This window comes from Telopea speciosissima, chromosome 2, assembly GCF_018873765.1.
Source record: "Telopea speciosissima isolate NSW1024214 ecotype Mountain lineage chromosome 2, Tspe_v1, whole genome shotgun sequence".
Classification (NCBI taxonomy): Eukaryota; Viridiplantae; Streptophyta; class Magnoliopsida; order Proteales; family Proteaceae; genus Telopea; species Telopea speciosissima.
In genome coordinates this window covers 76,962,561-76,981,945 of record NC_057917.1, presented here as the reverse complement: position 1 = coordinate 76,981,945, position 19,385 = coordinate 76,962,561, and the positions used below count along the sequence as shown (strand labels likewise).

The 19,385-nt window shown below is 37.5% G+C and overlaps 1 protein-coding gene across 1 annotated transcript; it reads right to left on the bottom strand.

Annotated features, from left to right (window-relative positions):
- Window positions 1-1,372: 1,372 nt before the first annotated feature.
- Window positions 1,373-19,153, bottom strand: LOC122652168 (mannosyl-oligosaccharide 1,2-alpha-mannosidase MNS3). Its single transcript, XM_043845846.1, has 6 exons — window positions 18,996-19,153; window positions 14,863-15,836; window positions 9,314-9,575; window positions 2,606-2,803; window positions 2,271-2,419; window positions 1,373-2,128 (listed from the first exon to the last, which is right to left on the bottom strand). Exons 1-6 carry the CDS (start codon window positions 19,065-19,067, stop codon window positions 1,870-1,872), a joined length of 1,914 nt encoding a protein of 637 aa, XP_043701781.1. The 5' UTR covers window positions 19,068-19,153; the 3' UTR covers window positions 1,373-1,869.
- Between the last annotated feature and the right edge of the window lie 232 nt (window positions 19,154-19,385).

The window sequence follows — 19,385 nt, the reverse complement described above, 5'->3', positions numbered from 1 at the left end:
TGGGAAGATTATCATGAACAACCTTTTCCAGGTACACACTAGGGATATATCCATTTAGCAACCCCCCCCCCCCAACTGTGTGTGTGTCGGGGAATGATAGTTGGATAGCTATAAAGCTAATCTGTTTTACACCCTCCATTTTCTTCCAGAAACTCAAGGGCAGGAAAGGCTAGAGTTTGTAGACCCACATACGGATCCAGGGATGATCCTCAAAGAATGGCTGGACACACAGCCACACAGGACATCAAGGAGTTAGTTCTCAAGTTGAATATCAAGAAGATTATCCACATGGAGATTAATCCATTCAATAAGGGGAAACAGAATCCTGGAAGGTACAGAGAATGGAGAAATAGATACAGTTCATGATCTCAACAGACATGGCGTCGATGTAAACTCAACAGATAAAGATGGCCAAACATCTCTTCATGTTGCTGTCTGCCGGGGGGGCATCCAGAAATGGCTAAGATTCTGGCACAGGGAGGGAAAAATGTGAACAAACCAAATGCTATGGAGTGGACAGCAAATGCCCTAGCAGAACAAGAGCAGAAAAGCACCAATGACCTCTTACAGTGCTACTACAACTGTACCAAAAATCTAGATGTCCATAAAATAGATTTCATAGAGACAAATATCACTAATTACAATGGAATTAATCAAAGAAGCTACAGGAAAATGCCGCCAATTTCACAAACTCCTATCTTGGAATGGTAGCACCAAAATCCAGTTTGAGCAGCTATTATTTTTCCATTGATTGCAAAGTTGCAAAATTGGCCAACAGGAGAGTTACAATCCACATGAACTTTCCAAGGAGAGTGCATCACAATATTAGCTTGGGAATTCAGTAGTCCTACCCGATTCAACAGGAGAGAAACTCAGGATTGTTGGTACTTGGTAAGTTGGGTCTGATGCCAAAGAGTATTGATGATATTAATAAAACTGCAAATTCAGGGGAAGCATTATTAGTTCAATTCATATACAGATGCATTTAAAAAAATGAGAATGGATAAGAACAAACTTACCTTAGTACTGCAACCTTCACACCTTTGACATAAAAAGTAACAGTGAAAATTAGGTGCATTTATCACTTCTGTTGTACCACTCTCATTCCAGTACCTTGTGAAACTGCAGGTCAAAATTTTGCAGGCTACCATCCTACAAAAGTTGTCAATGCAGAGAGCAGAGAATGCAGAAATAGATGATATACGCGTCATTCGAGATTGGGATCATTTGTTTCTTATTCAAAATAAATGTGAAACTAGAGGTACCGATTTACCATAATCACTATTGGAAAGATACAATGTAAAGCTGCAGATAGTTCGTAAATTTGAGGCAACTTATAATGAGAATAACAAGAAAGTAGATTGTGTACGTTAATGAAGCTCATTGTTCAAATCCAGGAATCATACTAGAATAGTGAATATTACATTTGGGTCCACTCAACTCTCATATGGAAAGGGGAAAATCCATCAATAGATAATAACTCAGAAAAGAGAAAATTTTGAAGAGACTACATCTTGCAGTATTATCACAAATGGAAAAGGGGGCATGGAGCTATTTCTGACATCAAGTTTCCAAGTGTGATACATAGGACACAACAAATCAATTATGCACTGGAAAAGGAGAAGTAACAATAGAGAAGCCATGAGCTTCTGCCACTGCGTTCACAGCTTCACAGCAATGCCACTTCACATCCTCCACAACAATGCCAATGCCAGTCCTTGCATGCCATATTGTAACAGCAAAAGCATATTAGGATGCTTCAATGTTATCAAAGGACCTGTTTTACTTTGCTCCACTCACAATCAAGACACCTTGGAACCCCACATACTTTCTTTTCCACGATCATTCGAAAGGACTGTAATACATGTATCATTCCCTTTTCACTAGGCTGTTGATGGGAAAAGGGTGAGCTTCTGTGTTAAAAACAAACTTATCTAATGGAATAATGCTGCTGTCCCCAAACAGCAAGTATAAATACTTCAATGTCTCGCCCAAGAAGAAGGTCTCCATCTTGTCCCTTCTTTGAGGGGGAAGATGGGTGACATCATCTAGAGAACTATAACCCCCAGAATCAATCTTTGTATAGTTTTCAAATGCCTCAAATATCTGCCAACCCCACTCACGGTATCTGCAGAAGTTCAAAACTAGTAAAATGTTATGCAAAGGCAAGTGGAATGATATAACAAACTTAACTTCTATCTATTCATGTTGATCTATGAAGCAGAAATCAAATGGGAAATCCTTGCTCAGGGAAGAATTGTTAAGCATACTTTGGATCTTCTGTAACACGATACAAAACTAACAATGATTCAACAGTTTCTGGGCGCAAAAGATTGTGGCGATCAGCTTGTTTAATTATTATATCATTCACGTATTCAGAACTCTTGTTTCCACCATCAAGGCCTCCTTCAGTATCTCCCTGATAAGAATGAAATAATATACCAATACTCAATGCATGACAAGACAAATTAATGCAATTAAAAAATTCTGCCAATATGGAAGTAGAAAAATATGGTACATTATATAGTTCACATTCACTTGTATGATTGTATCTGACACATTCAACTGACAAAAATCTCAAGGTTGGTACATCAATTCCACTCACCTCTATATGGAAGTAAGCAATTTCTGGAGCAAGGCCTGTAGAGGTCACTGAATACATCTCAAAGCAAGTTTTTGCCAGGTCTTCAGCAAGCTTCAAATTTTCCAAGTCTTCGAAAGTGAGCATATTTTCTTCCATAGCCTTTCTCTTTGTAATACCTTTAGTAGCACCAAGTGCCAGAGTTCCTGGGAGGAAACAAACCTGGACAGGCAATAAGATACTTCTATGTCAAAAGATTAGCATAGTAAATTACGCAACAAGCGGGATTTATCTCATAAATAAAAATATTTTTTTATTCTTACGGACTATGAAAGGAAATACAGTTCAACCACATTCATGCAAGTATTCTTGCAACTGTATATGAAACACAGAATTCTGCACAAAACAAAACACAGATGCCTCTAACGCTATATCATGAAGTTAACAATGACTCTAGAAGCAAGTCAACAGCATAAAGAATAATAATTATAATAAAATCAATATTGCAAACAACCCTCAGTTCCATCAATAGCATGGAAAGAGAACTCGATCGAAACCAACCGAAACCACCAAGATATCTCGGTTTCGCAAGAAACCAAGATGAGATGTGGGTGGAGTTTAAAAAATCACTAGTTTCGACAGGCTTCAACCAAAACAACCCATATTTCGCAAGTTTTGACACTCATGCCCATCGAAACTTGAGGAAACCTGGCTCGAAACCAGGACAGATAATTAGTTATGCCAGAAACCAGGACAGACGCTTATTTATGCCTAAATACCTAATATCATTTAAGTAAATGTTTTTCATTTACTTAAGATATTTCATATATAAGCAAATACCCCCTATTTGAATCCAATAAAAACAGTTAAAAAATAAATTCCAAAAAGGATAAAAGTCAACCCCCCTAGTTCAAGAACAAAAGCTGAATTTTCGGCGGTAGGTGCAAATTTCAACTTTTAAATGCTGGGGTTTTTCTCAAATCTAAAAATTTCATAAATCTTAATATGGTAAAACATTTGCTAAAAACCAAAAGTGCGGTAAAATATTCATTTGTTTTGATGTCTAAAAAAATATTTACATTCAGAGCGATTTTGACAACATTTGCTCATACCAAATTAAGTTTGACAGGTACATAACTCCTTCGATTTAAGCAATCTTGGATTTGATGGAAAGCTTTCCATATCAAATCCAAGATTGCTTAAATTTGTTCTTGAACTGGGGAGTTATTTTTTATCCTTTTGGAATTTGATTTTTTTTAACTATTTTTATTGGATTCAAATAGGGGGTATTTGCTTATTTATGATAATATCTTAAGTAAATGAAATACCAATATAAAAACATTTACTTAAATGATATTATGCATAAAAAAGTGTCTATTTGGACAACTATGATTCTCAGTACATTGTGTGTCAAAACCACAAGTACCATTTTGAGTGTTTTTTTTTTGTTTGTGAAAATAGTTCATGCATTGTGTTTAGAATGTCAAAAATAGGTTGTATACAAAAACTCAGATAAAAAAAAAGCATTTTTGGGCCTCGAAACCACCAGCTCGAGTTGGCTGGGAAAAAAATCACAGGTTTCAACCAGGTTTCGACCATATCTCGGTTTCTGGCTGGTCGAAACCATGCTCAGGTGCAAAATATGAGGTTGTCACATATCAATCTTTTTCTATTGGTATCATGTAGCCTATATGTTGAGTCATCCTCGGACAGGAATGATGTACATTTGGAATGTTATCCCTGAATTAAGGATCTCTTGAAGATGCATGTATGTGTTTAACCTCTAAAGTAAGCTGGAGAGGTGGCAGTCTCATACATGACAAATAAGTAAGCGGCTCAAAAGGGTTCCACATATGTTCGTCAAATTATTCTCGGTTCATATGAGAACTTTCAGCGCCGAAGCTGCTTTCCAGGTGATGAAAGAGAGCTAACTCTTTCAGAGACTTTTTACATTTAAGAATACTTAAGAGGCTAGAATTACTAGGGAATAAGGGTGTTTATTGCTTCGGTTTTGGTTTATTCAAGATGTTATGGACGTAAATCAAAATCAAACCAATTCTTAATTGGTTTCAAGTTTCCAAACCGAAACCAATTAGTAATCGGTTTTGGTTAAAAGGTTTGTAGGGTTATATGGTTTATTATCATTTTGGCTGTAGGGTTATTAGCAGTTTGGTTATACAGTTTATTATCAGTTCATATGTGGTTTATTACCGGTTTGGTTATATAGTTTATTATCAGTTTGTTTATATGGTTTATTATTGGGTAAGTTATACAACAACAACTCAGCCTCACCCAACTAAATGGGGTCGGCTACATGGATTATTGCCCTCTAATCAACTCTATTCGAGGTCTCATACTTGATACAAGGCCTAAGCTATGCATGTCTTTCCTCACCACTTCTCATAGGGTCATTTTGGGTAAATGACTCCTACATACCAAAGCATCCAAAGGCCTCCGTTGAAAATGTCCATGCCACCTCAAACGACTTTCTCATAGCTTATCATGTATTGGAACAACTCCCAAATCAGCTCTAATATGATCATTCCTTACTTTATCCTTCCTAGTTTTGTTACTCTTCCATCTCAAGTCTCAACATCCTCATCTCCGCTACATTGAGTTTATCTATTATTGGGTCAGTTATACGGTTTATTATAAAATTTGTTATTGATTTCTGTTATATGGTTCCTCATCTGTTTCAGTTTAGCTGAAAACCAAGCCCAGACAAGACCGGAAATTTACCCAAATTTCTAAAATGTGGCTTCTAAAATGAACCTAGATCAACCTGGAAATTAGAGGATAGCTCACAAAAGGTACTCTAGCATAACCACTTTTGGGTCAAGCCAACAGTTTTTAATTGGTTTATTCTATTTAATCGGTTTACTGGTTTATCAGTTTTAAATGGTTTTTATTGGTTTAGAACTGACGATTTACCAGTTCAAAATCGAACCGAACCCATTTATTATTCAGTTTTATTATACAAAATCGAACCAATTATTATTAAGTTTATCGATTCTGGTTTAATGGTTCGACCCAGTTTCGGCGAGCAGTTTTGATTACAAATTTACACCCTTACAAGGGAATGAGTCCAACACATTGAGATAAGGGGCTGACATGGGATGGAACCAGACTATGATTTATCTAATTGATAGGAAGATGGCAATTCTAAAAAGTGCCACGGACCCAAAGGTAATGTTCTAATTGATCCCATCAAATTTAAAACCATTTCACTTAGTTTTTTTTTTTTTTTTTTTTTCCCTTACTTTTTTCTTCCTTCATCTTGAAACTGTGACATAGGATAGCAGAAATAAATAGAATCAAGCTAAAAAGAGTGATGTAGGAGTACATGAAGAAGAAGAAGCCAAAACACTGTTCACGTGAACAGTGTCACAGCCCATATTTTCCTTGTGTGGGGATTTTTTTTAGAAGATCTTGTGTGCCCATCAAGTGGAGAAAGATTCAATCCTAATGCAGCTATAGTTTAGTTTCTATTTTCAGTTTTAAAAAGTATATTAGGTAGTTTCTAATCAGTTTATTACTATTTTCGTTTTGTTCTTTAAAATAGGAGTTTCTATTTTGAAATAAGGCAGCTAGATTTTTTTAGGATGTTTCTATTTTGGTTGTGAGCTACTTGGTAGCAAGTTACTTTCTATTTTTTATTTAATTGAGGGGCAAGGTATTGCTGCCTATATATGTAATGGCTCTTAGTAGCCTCCAGACGATTAATGAAGTTGATTTGATTGCTTTGTGCAAAGTTTATCATCCTATTGTAAGGTTGAAGGGTGAGAGGGCCTGGCTGAGAAAGCTGAAACCTTAGGGCTGGTGAGAGCCAAATCTCCTTATCCCCTTCTCTCTTCTTCTCCTATCTTCTTTTCATTGTCTTCTCACCTCAATCGAGCTATACCCCTGCAGTTACTTTGAGACATCAACTGTTTGCTGTGCTTCAACTGAGAAGATCAGAAATCAATCCAAACAAGTACTGGAGTTGCTGTTGCTGAACAGGGGTCAGAAATCCCATCTCCACACCTGCCGGCTGCAACCCTTTCAAGTTCTCTGCCGCTGCCATCAAAGGACCTAAACCCTACAGCCTTTATTACATCGAAGGTGATAATTGGAGAATTGGAGATTTGGAGGACTGTTCCAGACCCCTGAGGAGACCACTCGATCCCAGTATTGGGCTCTGTTGTTGGCTGGATTGGCCTGCAACTCTACACTTTCTATTATTTGGAGTTACCTTCTAATTCCAACTCCAGTTTAGATCCCTACTTCTGGCCATTGGAATTGACTGAAATTTGGGGCAGAGATTCTCTTCACTATTATCTCCACTCAACCTAAGTTTGGTGACATTATGTCGGCTGGTATGGTTCTTATCCACTAAGTTACTAATTCTGATTTTATTTCTAATTTGATGTTCTACTGCAACCTATCATCGATCCTACTGTAGAGTGGTTCTTAGCTGAACCCCTTCTATATTAAAGAGCTTGCAGGAATTTCATACCAGGAGAAGAAATTTCTCTTATTGATGAAGTACACAATAACACCTTGGTTGACATTTTTACCCAAGAAAGTAGTAGATGCAAGGACGAGATAAACAAGCCATGACACATAATTGTGCAAAGGTTAGTAGCCTTCTCAGCCAAGTGGTACATAGAACAAATAAAATGGTGTCGAATTGAGATTATAACCGAAGAAAAATAGACTAAAAGACAAAGTTAAATGAGCCATGTGATGTGGGAGCATGATCACCACCATTGGATGTGGCTTGATCCTCAATTTTGGATCTTTGATTTGCACTTTGTATCTTGGTTGTATTGTAATAATGTATGCTAAATACGTAAGATAGTTTTTAAACTGGTTTGAGTCCTTAGTTCAGGTGTCATTAATACTATAGTATTTAATTTTTATTAGAAGGGCCCATTGGTATGTCGTATAAGGGACTTTATTTAAATAATAGATCTTAACTAGCATGAGGATCTTGTGGGGCTCATTCCTAGTTGTTAGTTTTTTCTTGACTAGCAAGTAAGCTTCCAACCAGAAGTAGTTTTTGTTTTTGGGTTTTCGCAAGTAAGAGTTCTTTCTATTTTTTTGGTTTTGAGCATGGTTTGAGGTTTCGGTATCGTATTGCCCGTATGGGGCGATACATAACGGTTTTTCTAGTCTCCAATCCTGATACCGTTCCGATACCGTATCGGAGACACGGAACAGACAAGGGGCAAAATATTAAAAATCCTGTTTTTTAAGGGAAATCAGGGGCAAATTTGTCCGATCCATGCCGATACCGTATTGATATCGTATCGGTTTTGCAGGTGACCAATACCCGATCCGATACCGTGCACTAAAACCATAGTTTTGTCCTTTATAAATACATGTAACCCCTATTGATTAGTTGAAGAAGAAAAAATAAAGGATTTTAGTGGAAGTCTCTGCCCCTGGTTTATTATAGCTTTGACCTGGGCCTGTGTTGCAGTAACCTTCTCAGCATAATCAAGCAAAGCAGTGGAGGCTTTTCACTGGGGGGCTCAAAATATCTAGGGCTTTGAGCTAGGATTTGACAAGGGTCCAGGTAAAATTTAGAGTTAAATGAAGGTAGTAATTCAACAAGCTAATTAAACAATTGTGGGTAAGTTGATAGAAAGAACTAGGGTTTGAATTTGTTTGACGAATTAAGTTTGATAAGGAGTGGTTCGAGGTTTATAGAGTGGAAGGTTGATGTAAGACAATTACAGTCCTAGTAGAAAGGGCTTAAAAATTGCTCTTTCACCATATATGAAATCAAATCCAACAGCGGTGATATTTGGTAGGCAAATACTAGGACATATCAGAAACTATTATTCAAAATGCAATTCCAGTCTACATTATACACCCAAAGTGAATATTAGATTTGAAGGGGCAAACAAATTCCATTCAACTTGACAGTTTAGAGTTACAAAGAACATAGATAATAGAATAAAAAAATTAAAATAGCAACCACCAGGTTCTTCTAGATAGGGTTTCATGGCACTGCAGCAGATCTGAATTTCAAATTGTGCAGGATCCACCAAAATAATTCTGGAAACTGGTAGATTTCAAAAGAATTTGATGAAATTAATAAAAAAAAAATGGCTAATAACAATACTGCCCCTTAGTTTATGAGTAATTCATAGACACATATACCCTTAAACAAAGAAAATAAATAATAAAGGAAATACCAGAAGAACCCTAACGGCACCATTAAACTTTACCAGATTCAATAACAATTATATCACTCTATCACATTTTGATTAAAAACACATGAAACTGAGAAATGCTACAATTTGCCAACACATATTGTATAATACATATGAATTTTTTTTTGTAACTATAATTTATTTTACATACTATTTCAACCACATTTAGATAATTTACCACAAAGGATTGAGGAAGAGAGTATTATGTTTCTCACTTTCTCTAAGAAAAAACCAAAAAGAAACATACAAAAATTGGGCAAAATAATTTTATTTTTTTTGCCAGGAAAATTACCCATGGGATCAGTGAAGTTCCCCCAATTTTGGCTGAAATTGTGGATTCCAACAAAATGTCACAAATTCTCAATTACAAAGAAATTTTGGACTTCTATATTCCTAATTTTCCATCTCGAGACCCAAGGAAGTATTGAAAAGATTTGCAAAAGCTTTGGGGACATTTCAAACCATGCAATCAACTGGGAGATAAATCATTATCAAATATGAAAAATATTAAGTAGGAAGAACCACATACCAGGTGATCCATTTTAGGACTAAATGCGCCTTTGGATCCATAAGGAAGTTCCCCTACAAAAACCAATCCTTTTGGGATAGATTTCCGAACCAGAAGGTTCCTAACACCCTTCATTGATTCCTCATACATTTCATGTAAGTACTTCAGATTACCATCGCGATTTGTTCCTTGCTGAAGCCAAACTTTTAGTAAGTACTCGTAGTAGCTGTCACCACGAGATCCCAACCGAATATTTTCTCCACTGAACTCACCAGAGTGAGGACTGCACTAACAAAAAAAGAAAGAGAGAGAAAGCATCAATAAAATATACAATGTGATTAAAATCTCTATTTCATCTCAGAACAACTCAAAGTAAAACAGGAACAAGAAATAGGAGTATAGCACATCAAAAAATAAAACTTAATGTAAATAGCATTGAAAGAAATGAATGTGTACGTAATTTATAAATATAAAAGGAAAACAAAAAAAAAGAAGAAGAAATAGAAATAACTATAACAATAACTCATTCTCGTTCATATAAGTATTTAAAACACTATCTTGTATATGAATTACAATAGCTAACAAAGCTTTTAGATCATACAATAAGTTTCACGAAGAAATTTTCTGGACCCTGGACCACCAAATCAGACACTAAATGTCAAATATAGCTTATCAAAACATCATTCAAGAATTTAGTCTTACAAAACATGATAAGCATCCAACGATAAAATTATTTAGTTTGGAAGGCACTCACTGTTGAAAGTTTTTATTTTTTAGAATTGACAGTGAAATCACTGGCATAACCTAATATATTCAGGTGACAAGCAACAAGCAGTGATAGCATTTGTAGAGGTGAAGCACTTTCGAGTTTCAACACAGTATATTGGGTTTCCATGAGTGCTTCATGTAGATATGGAAAATGGATTCAACCATTTGTAGGTGAAATCATAATGATCTTACCTAAGTTCCCACCCACACTATGAGAGCGAGAGCAGATTAGGAGAGAAAATGCAGTAACGCACAAGTGCAATCTTTCCTACAATTGAGAGTGGCTCCAGAGAGTATTCATGTAGATTCAAGGTGGACTTTAAGTTTCATTGAATTAAAAATAATGAATGGAAAACAAGGTGATGCAGTTCAGAAGAACAAGAAGGCCAGCAATAAACCAGACCATCAAAGCCAAAATTTGCCTTGTTTGGGATTGATTTTTAGAAGATCTTGTGGGCCCATCAAGTGGAGGAAGATTCTATCCTAATGCTGCTATAGTTTAGTTTCTATTTTCAGTTTTAGAAAGTATATTAGGCAGTTTCTAATTTCAGTTTGTTACTATTTTTGTTTTGTTCTCTAAAATAGGAGTTTCTATTTTGAAATAAGGCAGCTAGACTTTTTAGGAAGTTTCTATTTTGGTTGTAAGCTACTTGGTGGCAAGTTACTTTCTATTTTCTATTTACTTGAGGGGCAAGGTATTGCTGCCTATATATGTAATGGCTCTTAGTAGCCTTGGGAACGATTTAATGAAGTTGATTATTATTGCTTTGAGCAAGTTTTCTCTTGTCCATGTGTGTCATAAAGGGCCGGGAGGCCTGGCTGAGAGAGCCAAATCTACTTATCCTTCCCTCCTATTCTATTTTCTCTTCTTTATTATTCCACTGTTCCCAATCGAGTGTGCTTGCTGCTGTCTCTTGTGTCTGCAACTATTGCTGCCGTAGAGTCCTCGAAGACCATAATTGATTCCACAATCAACACCAAGTATGGCGGCTTCTGTTTACACAATCAAGTGAAAGACTATTGCACCCTGCGGCTCTGTTTCTCTGCTGATTTGGCTGCAACTTCAAGGCTTCAGATCTCTTCATCTACTGAACCTATTGGGGCCATATTCGAAGCATCTGGAGAGTACAACCTACTCACCAATCAACTGTGTTTGGTTTCCCCAACTGCTGGCCAGATTGGTTTCTCCATTAACCTTCTATTTTGAAGGTTGGTTCTAATTTCAAGTCCTCTTCATAACTCTACATTCAGCCATCAGAGTTGGCTGTAATTTGGAGCAAAGGACCTGATCACCATCACCTCCACTCAACCTAAGTTTGGTACCCATCAGTTGGCTGGTTTGATTACCTCCCAAGTTAATAATTCTGGTTTTATTGCTATTTTGATGTTCTGCTGCAACCTGTCATCGACCCTACTGTAGAGTGGTTCTTAGCTGAACCATTTCTATATTAATCAGACATGGGATCTTGTACCATTGCCCTCCGGTAAATAAGCTATTGGTTATCGTTGGGTTTATGTGGTGAAGGTGAATCCTGATGGTTCTTTAGCACGTTTGAAGGCTAGACTTGTCGCCAAGGGTTATGCCCAGGTGTATGGCGTTGATTGCTTAGACCCTTTTTTCCCTTGTGACTAAGCTTACTTCTGTTTGCATTTTGATTTCTCTTGCTGCTACTCACCATTGGCCCTTATTTCAGTTAGATGTTAAGAATGCTTTCTTGCATGGGGATCTTCATGAGGAAGTTTATAGAGAGCAACCTCCTGGGTTTGTTGCTTAGTGGGAGTATGGGATGGTGTGTAAGTTCAAAAAGTCATTGTATGGGCCGAAACAGTCGCCTCGGGCATGGTTTGGTCGGTTCACTGAGGTTGTATTAGAGTTAGGGCTGACAAGATGTGGTAGAGATCATTCAGTATTTTTCGGTATTCTAATGCAGGAAGAATATTTCTTATTGTATAGGTCGATGAAATTGTTATTACAGGAGATGATTCTTCAGGTATTGAGACTTGACGATGCATTTACAGCAGAAATTTCAGACTAAAGATTTGGGAAAGTTGAAGTACTTCTTGGGTGTGGAAGTGGCTCAAGGAAAGGAATTTCGCTTTCACAGCAAAAGTATGTTATTGATCTTCTTTCAGATACAGGAATGTTAGGTTCTAAACTTCTAGATACTCCCATAGATCCTAATTTAAAGCTTACAGTTGATGATGGTGATGTTCTTGGTAATCCTGAGAAGTATCGGAGGCTTGTTATGAAACTAAATTATTTGATTGTGACTCGACCTGACATTGTCTTTCCTGTCAGTGTTGCGAGTCAATTTCTATCTGCTCCACGGACATCTCATTGGGAGGTTGTTATGCATATCTTGCGGTACCTTAAGAAGGCTGCTGGATGTGGTCTACTTTACTCTGATCATGGCCATGGACGGATTGATGGTTTTTCAGATGTTGATTGGGTTGAGACTCCGGTTGACAGAAGGTCAACTACAGGTTATTGCACATTTGTTGGAGGGAACCTTGTGATGTAGAAAAGCAAGAAACAGACGGTCGTGGCTCGATCCAGTACAGAGTGAGAATATCGAGCCATGGCACATGCTACCTGTGAGCTGATGTGGGTGAAACAGCTCTTGGCTGAGCTTGGATTTACAGACCGTTCGCACATGCAGTTGTGGTGTGATAATCAAGTTACTGTCCATATTGCTTTGAATCCTATGTTTCATGAAAGAACGAAACACATTGAAGTAGATTGCCACTTTGTTTGAGAGAAGCTGCAACAAGGACTTATTTCTCCTCGTCATGTTCGTACAGGGGAGCAACTTGTAGATTTGTTCACAAAGTCTTTGGGGAATGCGAGAGTGGATTATACTTGTAACAAGTTGGGCATGATTAACATCTATGCTCCAGCTTGAGGGGGAGTGTGAATCGAGACAGTATAAGTCTCGGTATTAGCGTTGGTTGGTGCTAGAGCTAATACCGAGAAAACTCAATAAAAGTTTCGAAAATGAAAACAAAGAAAACAAAATTGGAGGGAGGGGTCAAGCTTCTTGAATGGGAAAAATGAACAAAAAAAAAAAGAAAAAAGAAAAAAGTATGCTATAAATAAAAATATCTAGGTATAATAATAATATAGATTTTTATGAAAATTGGAAAATATTAATTAAAAGAAAAAATTATTAATAAGAAAAACTAATAAATAAATAAATTATCGGAATAATTTGGACTGGAATCGTCTTGAAGATAGTATCTGGCCGGACCCTGCACAAATATGATTCAGACATGATATAATATATCATTAGGGTAGTTTAGGTATTTCTTTTTGTTTCTTATTTTTTCAGTTATGTCCTTTGTTTCTCTTGGTCATTATTTATTGAATGGAGAGGGAGTTTCAACATTAAGTTGTAACTCCCAAGGTTACACAGACCTATCAACTCTCTCTGTTCTCTCCCTCTTCTTTTATTATTTACAATCACCATCAGAAATAACATAGCATGTTGCCATAAGTTTCTCAAGTTTCCCCATTTTCCCAAAAAAATTGAACATTACATTATCCAGATATCTTGAAGGTCGTGCCTGGCGTGTTGGTCAAGTGCTCACTTGCTGAACGCTTGGTCACGGGTTCAAGTCTTGGAAACAGCCTCTCTGGAAACAGGGGTAAGGTTGCGTACATTTGACCCTCCTAGACCCTGCTAAACGCAGGAGCCTTGTGCACTGGGTACGGCCTTCCATTATCCAGATATCTTACTGAAAATTTCAACTCCCGGGGGATCAAAAGGTCCAAAAACAGATCCAAAAGCTAAAAGTAAAACATCAACTCCAATTGCATATTAAGTTGATTTCAATCTGGACCTCTACTCATATTTATGTTTCCTTTCTTCAACTCTTGGGTCCACTGTGAGACCTTACACTTTGGGTTGCCTCCTCCAATGTTGGAAAGTGGAAACTTGCCCTCAATTTTCAATCTTCAATAGCCTGCACAAAAGGGAAGATTCTATGGATACCCACCCTCCTTAACGCATTCTCTTACTCCAGGATTTTATAATCTCTTGCTAGTTATTATGGACCAGGATTGAATGTGGTCTTTCAACTTGACCCCAATGAAACAAAATACTTGTGAAGAACATTGATAGGGGTTGGATGAAGTTCAATGTGATGCAAATGATTCTTCACTGTGTCCCCCTGACTAGTAAAGTGGAGCCTAGAAATGAATACAGAGAGTTTCTAGGTTTATAGTTGATCACAGAAAAACAGGCTTAAACCTTGAAGCAATTTTCATGCCCATTGCTAATTGAAGGGGACTATCCTAGCACTATTTGAAACAGCAGAATGGTGAGACAGCCCAAGGATATGAGAAAATCCTATCATTTATGGAATGGGTGAGAGGGTGAACCATTTTTCTTCACCACTTGCTAAGGATCAAAATGATTGTGTGAATTTCCAAGTAGTAACAGCAGTGAGTTATAAGTATCTTGCGCACAGGGTATTCTCTTACCTAAAACTTAACAGTTGTTCTCCATCAATAGAAATTCAATATTTATGACAAAGAAACAGAATGAACAAAGCTTCAGTCTAAGCTTGACACTAGGTCCTCAAGTAATCATGTTCAAATCCATGTCACAGAAAGAAAAGTAAGTTTCCTGGTCATATACCGGGTTAAAGGAATTTCTCAAAGAGAAGGAATGATGTCACCAAATCAAAATCAACTTATAGCATTTATGAAACCCATAAAGCCAGTTCGGAAAAAGAAAAGGCAATAGCAACTCTTCAAGAAAATGGTGAAACCATTAACCAATAGGGATATGGCATTTTACCTGATGTAGATGGGTACCAGTCCTTCAACCTTAGGAAGAGTCTTCAGATGTTCCAAGACTTTCATGGCTTCCAGACCATACTTTGGATCACCTGAAATGATACTGAGGTAGTTAAACTCGAGCTGGACAGAAGAAACTTCTGATGTACTACTCAATCCATCAGGAGCTGGATGTGCTGAGCGATCTCGAAGAACAACATCGCTAAAAGGAACAGAGGTTGGACTTGAAGTAAAAGCAACCAACAGACGATCAGCCAAGTCCTTTGCTACATCTAGGTAAACAATTGGATTAGGTCCTTTGACTGCTTTAGAGTCCATCCCATGCTCTCCCCCACTTAAATGATAAGCACTAAGAAGGCCACCCAGAACACGTATAGTAGTTTCAAATAAATTTACTTGATCTTTCTCACTAATTCTCTGTGCAAGATTTTTTTCAATCCATGTACCTGCTTCCAAAACAATTTCATCTATACCCATTATCATGGCTGTATCTAGTGCATCCACAATAGTAGCACCCAGGCCGCCTAAACCATCAATTCCCCTCTTACTTAGCGGCATAAGCTCATCGTAGCCCATTGCATAGTTTTTATAGCCAGACCATGCATGTATAAATGCCTTTTTAACATTTTGTTGCCTAGATGTCCATTTTGACAATGAATTTATCTTCTCCAAATTGAGAGCAGAACTATTACTGCTGCCTTCCTCATCAGGAGACAATCGTGGAGGCAGCCTAGGTGCTCTTCTCCAAAGTCTCCGAAGTTTACCAGCGCCATCTGTGATAACCTTATGTTCTTTGCCCATAATGTCTTCCCCTAATCCACCTGAAGCAGAATGAGTAGGACTTGTATGCGTCAATGTTAAATATGTTAAACCACCAATCAACAATAAGATTAAGAACCTCCCTGTACTACATCTTAAACATTCACGTTTGATGCTTCTTGCGAGCAAGGTTTGGCTTATCACCTGGAGAAATGAACAGAACAAATGAATAAAACTAAAAATCAGTTCAGACTTCAGAACAGATATTTGATGCTGACATAGGAGTAAACAAATTTCAGTATACAAGTAAAAAAGACTATAAAGAAATTCAATATATGAAAGATCCCTAATAGGAGAAACATTTAAAAAAAAGACATCTAATAATACATTAGTTAAGGTAAAGCTAAACTCCAGAAACTTCATCAGCAAGGCAACAAGCAGAAAATATAATCTGACATGGACATGGGGACCACATAGAGACGGCAACAGTTATCAAATCGGGAAATCCCATGAAATCTAAAACCACACACAATGGCAACATCTCAAGCAATCATCAAACAGAAGCTATTCCAAAATAGAATTATAGTACCAAAACCAAAAGAAGAAGAAAAAAAGGAGTACCTTTCAGCAAATTTGAAAAGCATTGATGCACCATGTTAGAAGATAAATAAATGGTCACAAGGGCCTTGCAACCAAGAGGTCCACTTCCATAGTTCCACGGCCAAGAGCAAGAAGCGAGGCGAGAAAAGCCTGCATATAAAAGAACCAAACGAACCATGTTTCTGGCCTGGCAATGGAATAAGCTCGATTCATACCCAGACAGAAGACCAGTTACTAGTATAGATGAGAGTGGAGTGCAGAATAGGGTGAATCACATGAAGTCCTGGGTGGTAGGGTGAATCACATGAAGTCCTGGGTGGTGGGAGAATTTCAAAGCTGGAACCTCATGACTTTGCCATTAGAATATTGTTCAGCAAAGGAATGGCCTTGATGTCATACCCAGGTGGAATACCCACCAATCATGTGAAAGGGAGTGAAGAGCATGCTGAGGTGAGCCCTCACATCCCTACTAATCCAGTTATTTCCCTCCTTCCATATGCTTCATAGAATTTCCATAATGATGTATCGCTACAACACTTTCCCCCTCTTATCAAAAGAGAGAGCTCCAAAACCGAAGCCAGATGACAGGTGAACCAGGGAGCACATTGGGCCACTAGTCAGCAAAGTTTTCAAGGCATTCTTTTTTATTATGTCAAAAGAGAACAGGGGCAAGTGGTGAGGTCCAATTGGCAGTTTGGTACAAAAAAGTTACAGTACATGAATGGACAGCTTCACCAATTTCATCAGTCAAAAGCTTTGATGGGAGTAGCATGGGGAAACCAGGGCATATCAAAACTGGATGGGCGTATAGAGATCACATGGGTATCTTTTTCTGGTTTTCTCAGGCCCTGAAGGACGAGGGAATTCAAATACCATGGAGAATAAAGTGGTTACACAAAGTCTAGAGATATATGAGGCAAGACATGGACTCACAATAAGGTGGAGGGAAACTCAGTTTTGATACTCAATAAACCTGTCTTTTGAGCTGGAAATCTAACATGGTAGTAGAGCAGGTCCAATCCAGATACAGGTCCTGATTCCTCCTCGTGTGTCCCCTTCATCGACATGTACGGTGGTTGCTACCCACCTACACGTGAGGGGGAGTATTGGATCCCACGTCAATTGTGAATGGGATCGCCATTCAGTTCATATACCTGGAAGTACATCCACTTAATACACTGGTCTTTTGAGATGGAAATCTAACAGATAAAAGATTGAAGAAGGTCACCTGGACATTATTCAGCTTTTGTATGCAGACTTAGACCCTGATCCGATTCATTCTCTGATGAAGGACAGGTATGGAAACCCCCACAAACCAGTCTTATTCTAGCCACAAATACGATTTATTGGGGTTTATGAGCTGTTGTATTTGAAAGAACAAATGGAAGACACTTAAGAAATGAAAATGAGGATTGGGATAAATATGATAATCAAAATAGGGATAGTTTGCTGTAGGTATAGAGTTTGAAAGAGAGGAGTGGATAGAAGAATGAGGTAGAGAATAAAGAAGAAGATCATCTTGGCTTCACACCAACTTGGAGTCACTCCATCTAGGCTTCACACCATGAATTACATAGAATCACTCATGCTTTCATTCCTTGCTTCCTAGTCTTCCTCTCCAAATACAGTCTTTTTAAATCCAAAATGAAAAAAGAAGGAAATAACTCCCTAAAAATTACTTTTCAGCAATAACCACTCCCTAATAACTACTTCACCAGCAATAACTCCCTTGCAACATTAGTAAGTAACAATTCTGGCCCCAAATAAAAATACAACAAAATAATAAAAAGAACTACACATAATGCTGGTCATCTAGCCATGATGAAGTGACATGTAGCTGCATAAATCCTTGAGTGATGTCCTCATCATTCTCCGTGTTATAAAGGATTGTGAACTCTAGGTTGGATGATTTAATAAGATTGGTAGGTCATAGTTACGTGATGTACTGTGGCATTTATGGTTTTCCTTTCTATCGTATTGGATTTCCCTTCTTTCTTTCTTCTCAATAAGCTAATAATTATTCATCTAAAGAGGACTTAAAAAGATAAAAAGAGGATAAAGAAGAAGAAACCAAAAGAATTTTCAGTAGTAGAATTTATCTTGCAAAGATATCAAACTATTTACTGCTCGTCGCACTTATAAACTTCCCTTGAAATTCCAGAAACCGCTGAGTAATCAAGAGCGTATCCACGGCCACAATGATATAAAAATAGTTTGCATGCTACAAAACCTATAAATCATTAAAATTCTGTCAAATAAATTCAAGTCACAATTAGACACAATCACTGCTTGAAAACAAGGGGATTACTGCATCTTAGGCATTTATGCATTGCTCCCATGAAGTAGATAGAGAATTTAAGGAGATTCTCTTGTACCAACTTATCTTTCTCACATCATTCAATCAAATTCAATTCAAGTGCAACTAATGGACCCACTAACACGCACACTAGCATGTAAATATAATCAGCAGAAGATATAGTAATTCCTCTAGACCTCTAGTAGTGACCAGAATTAAGGACAATTTTCTGTAACAAACAAACAAAAACAAGGTATGGTAGGTCTCTAAATTTCCAACATTACTAGTATAATATTCACATTAACAGATCCAAACTCAACTCATTCTTAAACCCCAAGTCATTCTATTCCATCAATCAACAATTTTGTCATTCCACGAACATAAGCGCAATTCAAATCCAAACCAAACAAACAAATATACATATCAGAAAATCAAGATCTACTTTGAAATTCAACAGTTTTAAGAAACAGTACGTATGAGCGAGGGCGAAACTTCGCGTTGTCGTAATCAACATCTTTCATTGAGTAAGGTAAACCTTTCGACGTGCTCATCCTAACCAACTATTTAGGGATCTTTCTTCTTCTCCTTCTTCTCCTTCTTCTCCTTCGACTTCGAAATTCGTTTCAGATGAACATATTGACGAAACAGATAGAATCAGAGCAGCGCAATTGATTCAGATTTAACGAAATCGAGTTCTATGGATGAAAAAATCGAGTTGTAGAAGAAGCAATTAGTACAGGAAAAACTTGCTGCTTGCAGATGGGTGCTTGGGCGCAAACTGCGGGTCGGGTGGATTTTATGTAACCCGACGGAAGACCGGAAGGCTCAGTATCATCTGAAACTCTAGTGTGCAGTAATAACCTGTAATA